Source organism: Acomys russatus, chromosome X (genome assembly GCF_903995435.1).
Source record: "Acomys russatus chromosome X, mAcoRus1.1, whole genome shotgun sequence".
NCBI classification, from domain to species: Eukaryota; Metazoa; Chordata; class Mammalia; order Rodentia; family Muridae; genus Acomys; species Acomys russatus.
The window spans coordinates 89,661,042-89,680,532 of NC_067169.1; the positions used below are offsets into that span (position 1 = coordinate 89,661,042).

Here is a 19,491-nt window from a genome sequence, read left to right on the forward strand (position 1 = left end):
GGTAAAGAGAGTTTAAAATTAATAATGGGACAGGAAGGGTTAAACTGGATAGCAAATGGGAGAACAGGCTAGAAGAAGGAATCCATGGATGGAAAATTAACACTACAGAAAACATTTAGAATAGGTCATATGGAAACCTACTATAGAGGAATTTAATCCAGCAGCATGGCTACTTTGCAAGGGATCACATCCAAAGACCTTCTAGGTCTACATGACCCAGCTAGAATGCAGACATGCTCTGCATTACAGTATGATCTGGCTGGAATACAGACACACCCTTAGTACACCCCTTTAATTCCAAACAATGAAGCTAATGTTAGTTTATAGAAGGAAGCAGCCATGTTTGAAAGTGATGTCTAACTGAGGGCCAACAAAGTGATGAATCAGAGAAAGATTTGATAGAATGAGATAGTAAATGCCCAACTCTCATGAAAAGAAGACAGAAAGAAAGGCTACTTAAGAGCAGTGCAAGGCGAGAGATTTTATGGAGAGTTTCTTACCAGGACAGTTTTACAGAGACCAGTTATAGAGAGAACAGGTTACACACAGATGAAAACAGGATGAGCCAGAAAATGAGAAGGAGCCATAAGATTAAAGCATACTGCCAAAATTAGTTTGAGGCCAGGCAGAGTATTTCAGTCAGAAGTCAAGAGAAGCCAGTTTGAATCAGTTTGGAGAGGAATTTAGGGTAGAACTGATGAATTAATTGAACCAGTCACCAAGAGTTCAGAAAGAGCTAGAAAGGCTTGGGAATGGCTCACATCTCATCTCACATCTGATGAATAAAAACAGCATTTATAATTTACTACTGTAGAAGCTTCCTAAAAACATACACATATACAATGCTATGTTGGATAAGGGGGGAAAGCAATTTGGAAGCCACTAGTAATGGCTCATGCCTGTATTACCAACACTCAAGGGGCTGAGGCAGGAGGATTGCTAATAATTCTAGGCCATCTTGGACTATATAGGGAGTTGAAGACAAGCCTGAGCTAAGAATGAGATCCTATAACCCCCCCAGAAAAAACAAAACATTTTAAAAATGTTTCAATAAAGGCGATAAGTGTATTAGAAGCAGTCTGTAAGGACAGTCTTTTCCATTCAATTTTTGCATATATGTTGCATGCACCATATACATGCCTGGTGCCTGTGGAGGCCAGAAGGCCTTTTTGGAACTAAATTCCTGGAACTGGAGTTTGAAAGAGTTGTAAGATTATGCCACGTGGATTCTGGGAAGCAAACCCTGATACTCTATAAGAACAATAAGCTACCTTAACCTTAGAGCCATCGCTGCAGCCCAAACACTCTTAATTATTTTTTATTGATAAAATTTATTCTTTGACAATTTCATACACACACACACACACACACACACACACACACACACACATATATATAAAGGAAAGACTCAAGGAACCTTATCCCTCACTGTTGACTATTTCTTATTGGTTGATTCATAAAGAGTGAGGAGTCATTGCTTTTAACAGTATCGTGTTCCAATGAATAGTCCCAATCTGGCAGTCACACAGATGGCCCTGGTTAAGTGAAATGGGTTACAAAAGAAATAAAAAACTCATGAATCCAAGAAAGGGAATGGTAAGAAAAAGAAGGGGCGGAGTTGATTGAGATGGGAAGGAATAAGGGAGGATGTAGGGGGTAGCTGTATTACAATACAGAATACATGGGGTAACTGTAATGCATTGTGTACTGTCTTTTTTAAAAAATCTTTATTAGCACCATGGCCTTTCTCTCAGCACTGTGTAAAATATGCCCACGTAAGTGAGAAAGAATAAATAAAGACATCGACCTAGTATTCAATTTTATGAATTTTAGGCCAGTCTAATTTTAAAATCCATAAAATTACCAGTCCACAATTCAATCCTTAATCTGTCATTTAAAATAAGAGAAATGGGTCATCAGCAATAGAATAGTGACAAGAGAGGAAAACATTGTGGGTTTTCATATTGAAAGCAATAAATTCAGGAGTATTATGAATTATCAAGTCTCAATCTAACATTATTTTCTAGTTTGATTATAGTATTTCCCACAGTGTCTACTGAAGTACAGCAAGCCTCATGCAATTGAGCACCATGTAAAAACACTGGCCTCTGGTCACAAATGAACCTATTTCATACCCTAGACTTCTTCTGAGCAACAGTATAAAACAAAAGGCTGAGCAGAACAAATTGGAAAGCCCCACATCTAAGAGTACTGTTGAATTTTGCATGAAAGAGACTAATTTGAAACCATTTGTTATGGCTATTAACCCAACTCCTCATTTTAAAGACCAATAAGGGGGGAAAATTAGGCATGCGTTCTGCCCTTTTAGCAGGAACTGAATTTCAGAGCAGCCAAAGAGCCTAGCTGACAACCAAAAAGCAACGCTTTGCAGAAAGGTGCAGATTTATACATGATGTAGCTGAAAGGAGAAAATGAGACAACTGTCCTTTAACATCCCCTAAAAACTGAGTAAGGCAACAATATCTACTGGTGTAAATAGCATTGGTGCAATACCCAACAAAGTCTCTCCACATGGGCCAGGGACTCGGAGTGAATGCAAGTAACAAGAGGGAACCTTCAAAACAGTGCTCAATCTTAGACTCGCTAATGGTGGGTTAATTTAATGGCATTTGCCTTTAGACCACTGAAAAAAATTCGAGCAGGGCCTGAGCCTTAGCTGAAACTAGGAATTTATAATCTTTAAGGCACCGTGATGGTGTCTTGCATGCAGAGGAAATCATCCTTTGATTTTTTTAAAAGTTATATACTGAAGCAAAAATATTAAATGTTTGGAAATTTAAAAGCTACTTTGTGACTGGGGATGTAAAAAGGCACAGCACAGTTTCCTGCTGAGAAAGGTGCAATGAATAATGTGGTTTTCTTTATTAATGGATGCAAGAAACACAGATATGGAAGAGAAGCAATTCCCTCTGCAATCCCCTTCCCATTCCTGAATGTGGCCAGAAGCCCAATTAGTCTCATGGAAAAGACAAATAGAAGAGCATCAGGAAGAAATGCTGTTAGCCAAACTGTTACTGTGGTGATGAACAAAACAGCATCAAAACACTAGAAGCCTTAAGGAAACTGCACTGAAGATTTATTTGTGGTCACATCTTAATAGATTTCAGAGCAGCGTTATTGATGGCATTTGTGTGGAAGTAATGGGTGTTTTAAAATCATGGCTTCTTTCTTCAGATTAAGAGATGACATCTCTGGGCTACTTGGTTCTGGTTCAGGTTTTGTAGTCACTCCTCTACCATTAGAGTCTCCTCAGTGACCCCCAAAGTCCCCATCTCTAAAGTGAGGACGTTAGAAAAGAATCTAGGACTTTGCAAATTTGTAAGTCAAGGTAAGACTTAGGTACATAAACATGTGTCTCATTAGACAGCATCTAAGATCATGTTTATTCTGTGACTAAAGGAGTGTAGAAGGAAAAAGCTGCCTTTTTATCGCGTGCACATCACTTGTGAGGACTACTTCTATGTGCAGAAAGCAGATTATAGCTCCTGCTGCTCAACCCCCCAGAACACACATAGTGTTGAAATGAGAGGACTGACTCCCCAAAGTTGTTCAACTGCACAGAATTCCCCCAACACAAAGAGAACTTTTTCTTTTAGAAAAGCAGATTACTCATTTGCTTAAAAGCAGGCAGAAAATTGTTCCCTTACCCTTTCCCATGTGTGGTATTATTTTATTATACTTTTAGTTTGAAAAAACTGATTTTATTTAATGGTCTACAGTCACTACGGGTAAACATATCTCATGCTTTCAGTGGTCCATCTTTTCAGTATATCCAGCTCAGAAAATTACAGAATTATCTGACTCATTGGGACAAAAACAACATATTATCCTCTAGACAGCAAATTGAAAAATCCCCCGCAATTTTCCCATCTCTGAGAAAGATAATTGATCTGATTTTGCCGTCAGTGTTGCCATCGTTCACGCTATCACCCAGAACTGAAAGCGTACAATTATTTTCTAGTCTCCCTACCTTTCATCACCCACACAGAGTCACCAAGTCAGGGTGCGTTCCTTTAATAATGTGTCTGTCTTATTAGCAGTCTCCTCTGCTGCCAAGTAAGTCCACGTCTCCATTATCTCCCAGACCCGGCTGACTACAATAGTCTTCCTCCTTGTTAATGATTTGTACATGGTTCTTTTCATTGTAAAAAGTAATACATGCTTAATATAGCAATTTGGAAATTTCAGGGAAATAGAGCATCAGCTAACCATAATCCCTCTGACCTAGTTTTTTCTGTTCATTCTCCTATATATATTTAATGCAATTTTCTAAAAATTGGGATTGTGATTCACTACATATTTATAATTTGTTTTGTACTCTTATAGGTGTTTTATGTGAGATAATATTCTTTGAAATCTAACTTAAAAAAATTTGAGATGCTATTACCTATCTAACTGCTGTGGATAGAATGTCTGACTGTACCCATCTTATATTAAAGTAAACAGTTCTTTCAGCTGAAAGCTGTTAAATTTTTACTATCCTTAAACATGAAGGTTCACTCTAGATGTTTTATCAAACTTTTCTGACACTTGGGACAGTCATTTATGAGAGTCAAATATTTCATGTTCATTATTTCATTTATTTTGGCTCATATAACATATATAATGTTATATATATGGGTTTTTCAAGGCAGAGTTTCTCTGTATAGCCTTGGCTGTCCTGGAACTCACTCTGTAGACCAAGCCTGACTCTGCCTCTCAAGTGCTAGGATTAAAGGAGTGCACCACCACTGTCTGTCTCATCTGTTAATTTTTAATAGTAATTATTTACATGTTATGTTCACTGTATTTAACTACTAGTTCTCTTACTATTTTCCTCACTGTATTTTTGTTCTGGAAAATAAAATTAATTTTTTTTTTAAGACACGGTCTCTCTGTGCAGTCTTGGCTGTCCTGGACTCACTTTGTAGACCAGGCTGGCCTCTGCCTCCCTGATTACAGCTCGTGCCACCTCACCCAGCTAAAATCAATTCTTAATTATTGGTAGCTCATTGGTTTTAGATTTCCATATTAGAACAAAGTGATACATTGAGCATTCTTGCGCCACTGTTTGCTTATTCCCTGAATATGTATTTCCAAGAGTACATTTACATGAGTAAAGGTGCTCCTTATATTTTACCAGGTTGTTGTCAATGAAGGACATGCAGGTTAAACACCCAAGTTCAGAAATGTGACAAAATCTGAAACGGTTTTCTTCAAAAGGTCTATGTTTTGGCTGGGTGCAGTGTTAAATGTCTTTCATCCTAACACTCAGGAAGCAGGGCAGATAGTTCTCTGTGAGTTCAAGGCCAGACTAGTTCCGGGCTAGTCAGGGCTACATAGTGAGACTCTGTCATTAAAAAAAAGTTCGGTAGTTTGGATTTCTGATTATCAGATCTAGTATGACCAACTAGTAAAGTATATGTAATATTCTAAACTCTGGAAAAATACTTCTGATTTCAAACAGTTCAGACAAGGGACACTCGCCCTGTATGTGGGGCCACTAGTACTGCATGGCAAATGCCAATTTCTTATCTTCTTGTTAAGAACTAGATATTGTTTCTTTTTAGTAATGCATTAGGCTGGCAGTTTATACCTTGTCTTATTTACTTTTCTATTGCTGCAAAGAGATACCATGACCAAGGCAACTTGTAGGACAAGTTTAGAGCAGGCTTACGGTTCCAAATGGTTAGAGCCATTGACCATCATGGGAGAGAGAGCATAGCAGCAGACACATAGGCAGGCATGGCACAGGAGCAGTAGCTGAGAGTTCATACCTAATCCACATAGAGTTTACTGGGCCTGAAGTGGGCCTAAGAATCCTCAGTGGCAACCCGCTTCCAACAAGGCTGAAACAGTTTAAACATATAAGCCTATGGGGACCATTTATATTCAGATCACCACATAACTCAGTAATGTTTTGGCCAGCATGTGCTGTGAATTTGGCCAGACACTGGGCATTTGCATTGTGACATTTGAGCTAGTCTCCAACCTGTTGAGAAGAGGAACAAAGTCAAATGTCTTGCCACAGCCTGGCATTGAGGCCAATACATAGCAGCACAGTGGAACTGGAAACGGCAGGGTGGGAGTGAATGAAGAGCGCATGCCCTTCTACTCTTCCAAATGGAAAGAGGTTAAAGGAAGTCAGGCTGGCCAAACAAAAATATATACTGAAAGGCCTACTTTTAGCTTGATGCCATGCATGGACATTGTTTCTCTAAACCATCCCCCTAGAGCGAGAATGGTATTGCTTGTACCTGATATCTTCTCACAGTGTGCTACTCATAATATGACCCCAAGTCTTTTCCCCAAAACTCCTCTATCCTAAGCATCTTGTCCTGTCAAACCGACCTCATAGAAGACAATGAGGGACTTGAGGATGAGCATTCTATCATACAAGAAGTAACGAAGCACAGGAACAAAAGCAACGGAGCTCTAGGATCTCACCCCCAACCAGCTGTGTGACTATGGCCACGTTTCTAGACCTTGCAACTTTAGGGAGAAAAGATTTGTTTTTAGCTCACAGCTCATGGCACAGTCCATCATGGCAGAGAAATCAAGGCAACAGGAGCTTGGAGCAGCTAATCACCTTGCACCCACAAGAAGAAAACAGAGATAAATGCACGCTAATGCTCAGCTTGCGTTCTCTACTTCCAGAAGCCACTGCTCAGGAAATAGTCTCATCTACAGTTAAAATGGGTCTTCTTCTATCAATTAATATAATCAAGATACTCCCCCACAGGAAGATCCAAAGGCCTCTCTCCCCAGATGATCCCAGATTCCATCAGGTTCACAGCACTGTCCATCACAAGCACCTACACTGTAGGGTGGTTATGAGGACCCAAGAAGGCAACAGAAGCCAAGTACTCACTGCCCTTCCTGACATACACTAGATGCTCAATAACTGCTTCCAGCATCCATGAGAGTAGCTGTTGAAATGAGAAACAATATGGTACATAGGTTGTTTTACCAGGACAGGAATCATCTATGGCCTCTTGCAAAATATGCAGATTTGTAGGATTCACTCCCAGATTTGATAACAGAATTTTTGGAGACAAGGCCCCCAGAACCTGTACTTCTGGCAAGAATTCCAGTTGACTATGACTCAACTATGGTTGAAGGACCACTAGTTGCTACAAATTTACCTCTGTTCCATAATCTTTCTTATAAACTGCTTGACCTATCTTCCCAGTGGCATTGTGGCCTGGGCATTTCCACTCTCTACAAAAGTGATCTGGTTTTAAAAAAATTAAAGTCCTCTAAAAGAACCCTTCTCTGATAGCCTGTCAGCCTCTTCACTTCCTGTCCTTAGCCAAATAGCATCACTGCCAGTATGAGTCATCTGTTAGTATGAGAGTCAACAATAAGTGCATATAATTGTCAAAAGCACTACTCATTGTTAACATGCGTTAAGCATGTCTGAAGTGTGAGACATGCTATACTAGATTTTATTGTTATTGTGCTTTGTATGGATTTAATCTGCAAGACAACAGCATGAGACAGGTGCCGGTCCTACTACCACTTTATACATGGGAAAACCAAGTTACAGAAAGGCTAAGCAAGTGAACTAAGGTCAAAAAGACAGTAAACGACACAGCGGATATCTGAATCCAGACATTGTGACTCCAGAACACCAGCTATTATCTAGTGCACTACAGCACTTCTCTAAATGAACTGCCCTTTGCCTGTTATTACTAATTTAAGCTATCTATAGTGCTATTAATATTTATTTCATACATGTTCTTCATTATCTCATTAGAGTGACTGCATTTATCACAGAAATCTCAAATTCTTGTGCTCCCATGCCTTAAGTCTCCAGCCACAGGATGTAGCATGAGAGTCTGCAGGAAACCAACACTTGGGGTGGGTCTGCACTCTGTGCTTAGAGTCCAGCTTTCTAATGAAACTGTATGAACAAAGTACGTCTTAGCCGTTAATCCTATCTGTATTTATGTCCTCACATTTTAAAAAGTATCTGAAAGTTGAAGGCCTATCCATTAGGTTAGTTTCCCAAAGGAGGCCCTTCCTCCTGCATATTTAGATAAAACATCTCGTTCCTCAGAAAGATGACGGAGTCCAGTGACCTGAGACAGACAGGGTGTCCTGAGAATTCCTTAGCTGGTATGCTTGGCTAGGTAGCCATCATTTTTTAAATCAACTCTTTCATCTTTTACATCAAGTATAACTCAAAAATAACCAGTTTTAGCCTGGGGAGGTGACTCACTACATGAGACAATTTTCTGTATAAACACGAGAAGCTGAGTATGAAATATCAGCTTTCATCTACAAAATTGTGCATGGCTACCGATGCATGTAACCTTAGTGCTGTCGGGGTAGGGGCACACAGGGATCACTTGCTGCCCACCAGCCTCACTGCAGGGTCAGTGATGACCCCTTTTGCAAAGGAATAAGGCAGAGAATGATAGAGTAGTCCCCCCGCCCCCAGCATTCCTCCTTTGGCCTCAACATGTGTAAGCCCAACACACAATGCATACACATGCACAATAACCAATTTGGAAAATTCTGATTCGTGCTATAATATGATAAACCTTGAAGACATGGTACTAAATAAAGAAAGCCAACCTCAAAAAGGCAAATACCAAATGATTCCATATATATGAGATAACCTAGAATAGACAAACACACAGAGCGGAACATAGAATAGTGGTTGCCAGCAGAAGGGAAGAGAGAACAGGGAGTTAGAGTTTGGTGAGGTACAATGCCGGTTAAGGATGATGAACAAGTTCTAGAAGTAGATGTTAATGGCGGTTGTAAAACATGGAGAATGTACTGAAGGGCACTGAACTATATACTTACAATGGCTGCAATAGTCAATTTAATGTCAAGTGTATTTTATCATCAGTGTTCAAAATCTCATACCCTATTTCAATCCCCCATGGATGCTGTGCTTACCATGGTATCGTCATTCTGGTCCCCAAACATTTCTTTAAAAATCTTGCCAGGATCAGGAATTGGAGGAAATATAATGATCTTGAGCCTTAAAACAAACAAACAAACAAAAAAACCAGATAATTTTTTAGATCTAACTTTCCAGTGCATTGGAGTATCTCACATAAAAACAGCTATATTAAAATAGGTATGTAAAAAGCCACAGTACACACTGGGTGGTGGTGGCACACAGTTTTGATCCCAGCACTCCAGAGGCAGAGGCAAGCAGATCTCTTTGAGTTCAAGGCCAGCCTAGTCTACAGAGCAAGTTCCGGGACAGCCAGGGCTACACAGAGAAACCCTGTCTTGGAAAAAAAAGTCACCACACACAAGTCATTGTTCTTAAGTCATCTTTAGTAATATGGAAAACATGTTTAAATGGCAATTGGGAAATTAGTGTTGTAAGAGCACCAAGTGTGGATGGAAACGAGGCATCAACTTAAATTACTTATTTCACTTAAAAACTAATGGGGGCCAGGCGTGGTGATGCACATCCTTAATCCCAGCACTCAGGAGGCAGCAATGGGTGGCCTGCTGGAAGGTCAAGGTTAGCCAGGTCTACATAGTGAGTGCCAGACCAGCCATGGCTACACAGTGCGGCCCTGTCTCAAAAATAAAATAACAGATAATCTTAGTCGACAAGAAGCTTGCTTTTTATAATTTTTACTCTGTGGGGTGTGTGTGTGTGTGTGTGTGTGTGTGTGTGTGTGTGTATGTGTGTGTGTTGGCACAGACCTGTAATCTTAGCTACTCAGGAGCTTCAGGCAGGAGGGCTGCAAGTTCAAAGCCTGTCTGAGCTATAAAGTTTATAGTGCTTGCCTATAGCATGTGCAAGGGCTTAGGTTCTATGCTCAGCACTGTCAAAAACAAAAGCTCTTAGGTTTTGTTTGTTTGTTTTGGGGGGGTTGATTTGTTTTTGCTTTGTGTTCGAACAGCATCTCATGTTGCTCAAGCTCTCCATAAACTCGATATGCAACTAAAGCTGACCTTGAACTCCTGATCCTTTTTATATTTATTTTTTATTTAAATAATTTATTCAGATTACATCTCAATTGTTATCCCCTCACTTGTATCGTCCTGTTCCCCCTCCCTCCCTCTTTAACCCTGTTCCCCTCCCCTAGGCCTGTGACAGAAGGGGACCTCCTCCCCCACCATATGACCACAGCCTATCAGGTCTCAGGAACTCCTCATTCTTTTGCATCTACCTCCAAAGTGCTAGGATTACAGGCATGCACCACTTCACACAGCCAAAATCTGTTCATGCTTTTGCCTTTCTTTTTACTTCTTTCTCATAGTTTTGTTCGATCCTACCGACGCACATACCAGACAAATGAGCTGCGGCCTAGCTACATCCTCAGCCCACTCCTCTCCAGCTCTCAATCTTTTTTTGTGGGCCTGCCTCACCTCACAGGGTGTGTCTCCAGGTGTACCTCATGGTTCAGTCCTTTGTCCTCCTGTATCTCCATCTAAGTGCTGGCTGTAGTCATTTTAATGACTAATGACATGACTCTTCAAATGTTATCTCTACCTTAGAGCTCTTCCTTAAACTCCAGGCCCATGTACAGAGTGTCTACTGGACACATCTTCTTGGGTACTTACTAGGCATCTGCAACAGGTGGGTTAACATCTGAAATCCCCGTTTCTTTTTTTAAAAATAATTATTATAATTTATTCAGATTAAATCCTTATTCTTATCCCCTCACTTGTATCTTTCTGTTCCCACCTTCCCTCTTCCACCCTATTCCCCTCCCCTAGGTCTGTGACAGAAGGGGACCTCCCCGCAATCTGACCACAGCCTATCAGGTCTCATCTGGATAGCTTACTTCCTCTTCCTCTGAATGCCACTGGGTCTCAAGCTCCCATTTCTTTCAAAGCTCCTTATAGTTCCCTCCATCTCAAGAAATGCCACTGACACTCAGCTGCTCAAGACCCAATGCTGGCATCCTCAATTTCCCTCATACTTCCATCTTGTTAACTTGGGCTTTCAAAATATAGTCCACATTTATCTAACCACTTCTTGCTTCCTCCATGGCTAACCCTCTAGTACATATTGCTTTCAGTATGTGTAGTATTAAATGCCTTTCATGCCAGCAGTCAGGAGGCAGAGGCCAATGGACTTCTTGTGAGTTCGAGGCCAGCCTGATCTACATAGAGAATTTCAGGCCATCCAAGGTAACATAGTGAGACTCTGCTTCAAAAAAAAAAAAAAAAACACCCCCCCCAAAACTTTAAACAGACTGTTTTCATCCTTCTTTCCAAACACAGATGCCTTCTAACCAACACATCTGCTTCTATTCTTGAGGAACCAAGTGACATGAGCCTATAATTAACAGACCACACAAATCCTCTGCCTTGTGTGATTATTCCAAGGTCTCTTCTCATGCCTACTATAAAATCTCAGGTCCTTGTCACACCCTACTGGCTCTGCCTGCTTCTCCCGCCTCCTCTCTGGCCACTCTCCCTTACTCCTTCTCTTCTAGCCACACTTGACAAGCTCACTTGAGCCCCCTGAGCCTTCGTACGTACTTTTTCCTTCATCCGGACGCATATCTGAATGGCTCATGCCTTTATTTTGACTCTCTCATCAAATGGTCATCGTCTTGGGGAAGACTTCCCTGACAACCCTATATGAAAGTAATCTTCTATCTTGCCTATCTCTACCTCCTGTCAAGCTGACTTCCTACTATGTATGTGTTCTATCCACTCTAAAACAATGGACAGAGACTGTGTTCTGTTCACTGCCACAGGGCTGGTACTTTGAACAGTAGCTAGCATATAAATAGATATGTAACATATAATGTTGAAATAATGCTAAACATTGCTTCTGGGCCCAGATCAATAGTTTCATTCCAACTCTTGAGTATTTACTGCAAGAGAAATAACCATCTCTACCCTGGTAACAAGAAAGAAAACATTCTTTCTCTTTTTTTGACACATGCTTTCACTGAGAATACTTAAACTCCTGTTTCTCCTTGCACTCATTTCCCAAATGTGGAGATTAAAAGCGTGTGCCACCATGCTTGGAAATAAAGACTGAGTAGCATATATTAGTGATAATCTGGTAGCGTTCACATTCCTGTGGCATCAGCAGCATGCTTTGCATTAACACTAGATAAGTCATTTCATTAGCAATTTCTAATTTCCGTTTTCTTTGTTGGTGTTGGAAATTGAATCAGAGTCTCAAACATGCTAGCTACCACTGATTTTCACTCCCAGTCCCAACTTCTTTTTTTTTTTTTTTCATTGTGCTTGAAGTCTGGGGTTCAGGGCACACATGTGGGTGAACATAGCACTGTGTACATATAGCGGTCAGAGGACAATGTTGTGGCGATTGTTGTTTCCTTAAATATTTACACGGGCTTCAAGGATTAGACTTACATCACCAAGCTTATTCAGTAATTTCCTTTACCCAATGAGATGTCTTTCTAGTCCGCTTAAGCCCCTATTTCTAAAAGCTCATTCCAAGAGTTACCAACTAACAGTTGATAAATGAGGTACTGAAAGGAGTCAATGAGCACAGCACAGGGTCTATTTAGCAATGCTGAACACTTACACAAAAAGCCATGCCTGAGCTGTGCTGTGGGAAACTTACTTGATGCCTCCTCTACCACAAAATGAGCACAACAAGGACTCGCCTGTCATTTCAGTCAGAGGCATGAATGATCATAAATTGTGCAAAAAAATATGAAGCAAATATAATACACGGGCATGAAGAGCCATAAGCATAGCACTCGGGCTAGCCGAAGCTGGAAGATCTGCCTGGGCAGTGGCTTACCTTTTCAGGTAGAGAAGAAGGACTATGACTGCACCTGCAACAATGACCGGAATGATGAGTAACACGGTGATGTAGATTGTGGAGTTCGGTTCCTTACCTGCAGAATAGAAGGCAAGCATGAAGACATGAGAACTAAAAGCGCTCTCTCTCTCTCTCTCTCTCTCTCTCTCTCTCTCTCTCTCTCTCTCTCTCTCTCTCTCTCCCCTCTCTCTCTCCTTTCTCTCTCTCTCTCTCCTCTCTTCTCTTCTTCTTCCTTCTTCTTCTTCTTCTTCTTTCTCTCTCTCTCTCTCTCTCTCTCTCTCTCTCTCTCTCTCTCTCTCTCTCTCTCTCTGATAAACCAGAACACAATTCTACCTGCTAATGAGATCACAGATATTTCTTTCCTATGCCTCAAACCATCTCCCCCAAATTCTTCAATGATCTTTTAATAGTTTGAAAATTATCCTGCTCTGGTGCCTGAGCTTTCTAGAAGAGTAAATATCTTACGGATTGTTTACAACCAGCACATCTTAACTTGTTTTAGATGGTATTAAATAAAAGATGTCATATCTATTAATAACGGCTGTCCTTTCTTATTGTTTACTTAAAGATGTGTTACCATACTTTCTTACTGCCCACTACTGCTTGCTTAAATAAATCCTAACAACTACTACCATTTATGGTTCTTAGAGAATGCCTCCACTCTATATTTGGCAGCATATCAGGTACTCTGACGTGCTTATCTCTGAGCCATTCTATCTGGTAGACAATATTACCTCAGATCTATGCAGGAGATAAGGTTCAGATAGGCTTCAAACAAACTCCACTTTTCTGCACCTAATACATGGAAAGCTATGTATCTATATGTTCTTCTTTCCTACAAGGGCATGAGTATCTAGAAAGCACCATCAAGACCTACTGTCCTTGTTTTAGGGAGCTTCTAAAATGACCCCAGATAATTTTTGACTCCTAATGTTCATATCCTTAAATAATTGCCCTTCTTTTTTAAATTGTTTAAAAAGATTTATTTACATATTTTGTATACATTGTTGTGTCTTCATGTACACCTGCAGGCCAGAAGAGGGCACAAGATCTCATTACAGATGGTTGTGAGCCACCATGTGGTTGCTGGGACTTGAACTCAGGACTTCTGGAAGAGCAGTCAGTGCTCTTAACCTTTGAGCCGTCTCTCCAGCCCCAATAATTCCCCTTCTTGACATGGGATGCACTAATTGAGTCACTTCTAGCTAAAAGAACAGCACCAATGATGGTCTCTTATTTCCAAAATAGGTGATGATAGACCATGATTTTCACAAGACTGTTCTCTTATATACCTTTTCTTGCTAGGATTGCTCACTTGGGAAAGCAGATTTCTGCATCAGAAAGGAGCCCTGTGGAGAGGCCTAAGGGGACAAGGAACTAAAATAAATAAACAGATAAGTAAATAAACAAATGTGCATGCTTCTTTCCTACTGCAACAAATTGCAACAAGCTAGATGCTTTAAAAAAAACTGTTTTCTCTCACTGTCTTAGAGATGAAAAGTTCAAATCAAGATACTGGCAAGGCCATGCTCTCTCTAAAGGTTTTAGCAAATAATCTCCCACCTTTACCCAGCTTCTGTTATCTCTCACAAGCTTTGGGTTTTCTTGGTTTCGACTACCTTACTCCAGTATCTTCCTCCATCTTCCCATGACCTTTCCCCTAGTACTTTTCTGTGCAACTTCCACCACCTCCTCCTCTTCCCCATCCCCCACTCCTTCTTCTTCTTCTTTCCCCTTCAGTACACACAAATGTGGACTCTCCAGCCTCAGTCATACATTTGGTATAGATGAGACTACAACCCTGCTTATAGCCCTGATGCAAACTTGGGAGGTCTCTAGCTAAACCACGCTAGTCTCCTGACCTAGGGAAACAAGAGGGTGGTAGGTATCTTGTATTGCAAGCTGTGCTATCATTTTTTTCTGTTTATTTTCCTTGAGACAGAGTCTCACACTGTAGCCAGGGCTGATCAATGATTCACCATGCAGCCATGACTGGCCTCCAAACTTACGCCAATGTTCTTGTCTCAAACTCATGAGTATTGGAATTACAGGTATTAGCCACCATTCCTAGATAAAGTTGGTGCACTTTGTCATGCAACAACAGATAAATAATATAACCATGCCTGACCGCACAGTTTTATTCAGACTCTTGGTGAACATGGAACTAACATTTCTCAAAAACCCATTCTTGAGTGTTTTAACAGCTCTTCAAAGTCTTGTGTTGATTCTTTATTGCCCCTAGTGGCCACCAAAAGAAAAGCAAATGCTTTTTTTTTAATGTAAGAATTCAACAGTTATGCCTTCTCAAGGTAGCTTCATATATTGCTACTTATGAATTTTGAGGTTTTCAACATACTCATTAACTTTCAAGTCAGTCATTCCACTCAGTCATTTGTTATCTCCTACAATGTGATGCACCACACACAAATTTAGAACAGTGCTGCCACATTGTGTGTGTGTGTTTTACACATGCAACTGCAAATGTTTTAAAGGTGCTGCCACATACTTCATGTGTGTATTTACACATCCAAGTGCAAATGTCTGTGTATGTAGAAACCAAAGTTAATGTCAGATGTTTTCCTCTATTGTTTTCTACTTTATTTTTAAAGACAGAGTCCATCACTGAACCTGAAGTTCACCAACTCAACTAGATTATCTGGCCAGCAAGCCCCAGAAATCCTCCTTTCTCTACCTCCTGAGTACTGGAATTACAAGTGTGTGCTACCACGCTAAGCTTTTTGTATGTGAGCACCAGGGATTAAACTTAGTTCTTCATGCTTACAAGGCAATCACATTGCCAAAGGAGCTATGTCCTTAGCCCTACTTCGTACTGCTGATGGGGCTGAAGCACTGATGCCCCACCATGCAATACTATCTTACCCAGTGAGCTGCATCAACACTGCTATCCAATATTACACATGCATTTTCTCTGACACCCCACTCCACAACTCAAACAGGTCTTTCTCATCCTTTCTTTTTCCAAACCTACATTCAGGCTTATCTCTATTAAATAACACCAAGCTCAATGCTACTCTCCTGAGTCTATCAACTAGCATACAGGACAGCCCTCTGGCATGGGTCAACTTGAAGATTTGATGATGCCTGTATTCAGTGGGGTTTTTTCAGGTTACTGAAAATGATGGAGAAGGAGCAGAGGTGAGGTTCCCACCCTGTGGATCATAGGGTCTTCCAAAGAACTGTATATTGTCCATTAACCCTAGGTAATTTGACAACAAGTAAACAGAAAAATATTAATTTTAAACACTAATACTAGATTCTCCATCTTAAATACTGGCATCAAGAAGAAATAATGGCGAAGCCCGTTTTCAACCTATATTGTGCTTCAACTTCGTTTGCAGCCATCGGTGTTTTCCACTGGAGGACATTGTAATTTCTTACCTATAGTCAGGGCTTCGCTCCAGTTACTCCACAGGTGGTTGTCATCAAAGCATAACTTATTGGTTTTGACTCTTACTCTGACTGTATAGACAGTATCAGGAAGAACACCAGGGAATATGAAACAACTTCCATCCTTAGATATAAAGTAGAAATGCACAAAAATATTACTAGATTATTCCCATTAGCTCTACTGTTGTGTTATAACACAATTATCGGCCAAGTTCTGTATGTTATTAGGACTTGGATTACGATTCAAATTATCTGACTCTGACTCCCCAAAACAGTGGAAAATACCCCCCACAGAACCAAACAGTTTGCTTTTCATCAAGAACTTCAAATGTGCATTGTTCCTGACCTGTCCCACCCCCATTTACTTGGTGCCCAAGCCCAAATAGCCAAAGCTGAATTGACTGACCTCCTTGCTTGTATCAGATTCAGAATTTTGGCATTTGTCCTCTTCAACCTTGAAAATTAAAAAAAAAAGATTGATGTCTTTTAACCATTTCTAACTAGCTTTCCTTGCATCCTATGAAAAAAGCTGAAGAGCTGAAGAGATGTCTCAGCATCAAAGAGTACTTGTTCTTCCTGAGGACCAGAGTTAGATTCCTAGCACCCATGTTGGGCAGTTCACAACACTACAACTCCATTTCCAGGAACTGTAACACCTGTGGCTTTCTCTGGTACCTCCATTCATATTTACATACCCATACAGAGATATACATACCACAGATAAATAAAAATGGTAAAAAAAAAATGTAAAGAACTAGAAGAGAAGCATGTACAGTGGGGAAATGTTGGTCTTTTTAATAAGTGGTGTTGTGTATATCCCATATCTCTGTGAATGAAAATGAAATTTTCCTCTATCTCACACTCTTCACAAGAACAATTTCAAGTGTGCTACATGTCTAAATATTTGGGGAGTAAAATAAATGAACAAAGGGACTGTGTAGATAGCCCAATGTTGAGGTGCTCACCATTGACTTAAGTCCAACCCTAGAAGGACAGAGACAGAGGGTTCCCCATAGCATTCTGGAGACTAGCTATGTCAGGGAGCTCCAGGTTTGACTGAGGATCGTATCATCTTCAAAGAGTAAAGTGGAAGCATGATAAAGGATGATTCCCCAGATCAACTTCGAGCCTCCAGAAACAAGCACCCACGCATGTGCACCCACATCCATGCAAAGACACACCCACACCACATACAAATGAATGAAAAAAAAATAAATGAATGAATATAGCAAGCTTTCAGATGAACACATAGATGGTTTTTTATAACACTGAAAGAGGAAAAAATGTATTTTGGTCTTTTGAGACAGGGTCTCTGTGTGTTAGCCTTGGTTGTCCTGGACTCACTTTGTAGACCAGGCTGGCCTCAAACTCACAGAGATATGCCTGCCTCTGCCTCCAGAGTGCTGGGATTAAAGGCGTGTGCCAACACACCTGACTAGGAAAAGACTTAAGCAGCACCCATTAATCATTAAGAAATATTTTCTAAAGTAATCTATATTAAAACTGAAAACCACAACCTATAATGAGCAGGCAATGTAGATAAGAAAAATATATGCAATCTAACAAAGGCCGTGAATATATTTCTCCTCTAAATATTAATGAAAGACAGTCCAATAGGAGAATTGGCCTGAAAAGGCACTTCACAGGAAGATATACACATGGGCAATAAATGTGAAAAGGCTCTTAGCTTCTCTGGTCATTAGGGAAGTTCAAATGAAATAACAATGACAATATACACCCCTACCAAACAAAATCAAGTATTAATGGGTCACAAGGTGCCTATGACTCTCGATTTCTGTTGAATGTGTAAGTTGGCACAAACATTTAGAAAAAATGCATTTTCCACTAAAGGCAATTATATATAACCGTCTGACACTACTATCACACACACATACAGAGCAGCATACCCAACTGAGAGTTTTGCACTTGTGCATCAGGAAACAAGTATGCAAATGTTTGTAAAACTCCATTCACAGTAGCTTAAACTGGAAACTTGCTAAGTCAGTGAGAGTATCTGTAAATAGGAAGTGATACAGTCACATAATAGGATGCATACAACAAGAATTAACCATCTACAATGACTGGAAAAAATCTCATAAACTTCTTGTTGAATAAAAGAAGATAAACCCATAAAAATATGTTCTGTCATTAGTAGTATAATGGTGACCTTGGCTGTCATCCAAATGTGCTCTCTATAATTCTATTTATAGAAAGGGTTTATTGATTAAGAGAGAGACAGAGACAGAGAGGCAGAGTCAGAAAGAGACAAAAATCTTGTTCCATTGCCTAGGTTGATCTGAAACCCCTGGGCAAGCTATTCTCCTGTCAGCCCTCTGAGTAGTTGGGATTATAGACTTGGCTAGCATGCCTGAGAAAGTTTAAATGGCAGTAACGAAATTAATCTGCAAGATTAGAAGTATTGATAATAGTTGCTCTATGGGAGTATAGCACCTAAAAGGGACGATGAGGGGTCTTCCACAGTGTTGACTATCCAGGTGAAAGGTGCTTTGTAAAATTCATTTCTGAAGCTGTTTGTGGACGCACATGCCTATAATTTCAGTACTTGGAAGGCAGAGGCAGGAGGACCAGGAGTTCAAGTCCAGCTCCAGCTATATAGTGAGCTTAAGACCAGCTATATGACCCTCTGTCTTCTAAAAACTAAAATAATAAATAAATCTTATGAAAAATAATTGACATGTATACTGTGACTTATGTACTTTTTTATCGAGTGAATTATATTCCCATTTTAAGAAGCTATCTATTTTTTTTTTACCCCAATCCCCCTTCCCTATGACTGTGACCAAGGGGGACCTCCTCCCCCTGAATATGGTGCTAGGGTATCAAGTCCCTTCTTGGTAGTCCGCTATCCTTCCTCCGAGTGCCATTGGGCCTCCCCATCAAAGGGACATGGCCAAATATGGGGCACCAGAGATCCTGTGAAAGTCAGTCCCCGGTCTCCACTTAACTGTGGAGAATGTTCTGTCCCTTGGTTAGATTTGGGTAGGGGTTTGATGATGGCTGCACGTTTTGTCCTTGGTTGGTGCCTTTGATCAAGCAGAAGCCCTGGGCTCAGATCCACCCATCATAATGTTCCTCTTAGGTTTCTAGGACCCTCTGGATCCACCTACTTCCCTATCCCCTATATTTTTCTCACCTAGAGTCTCAATAGGATATTCTCACCTCTATCCCACTTTCCTGGTAGGTGCAGATTTTTATGGGACCTGCCCCTTGGGCTAGTGTCCAGTTATAAGTGAGTATATACCATTTGAGTCTCTCTGAAGAAGCTATCTATTTAATCTACTTGTTTGAGTGTATGTATGTGCACCATGTATTGATGA

General features: G+C 40.4%; 1 protein-coding gene across 1 annotated transcript in view; it reads right to left on the minus strand.

Annotated features, from left to right (window-relative positions):
- Positions 1-19,491, minus strand: part of Il13ra1 (interleukin 13 receptor subunit alpha 1) — a 52,717-nt gene that overhangs the window by 6,037 nt on the left and 27,189 nt on the right. Inside the window, exons 7-10 of the mRNA XM_051141866.1 lie at positions 16,560-16,607; positions 16,145-16,277; positions 12,725-12,821; positions 8,914-8,998 (exon numbers count right to left, since the gene is read on the minus strand). Of these exons, the coding sequence (XP_050997823.1) occupies positions 8,914-8,998; positions 12,725-12,821; positions 16,145-16,277; positions 16,560-16,607 (363 nt within the window). The remainder of the gene's footprint in view (positions 1-8,913; positions 8,999-12,724; positions 12,822-16,144; positions 16,278-16,559; positions 16,608-19,491) is intronic.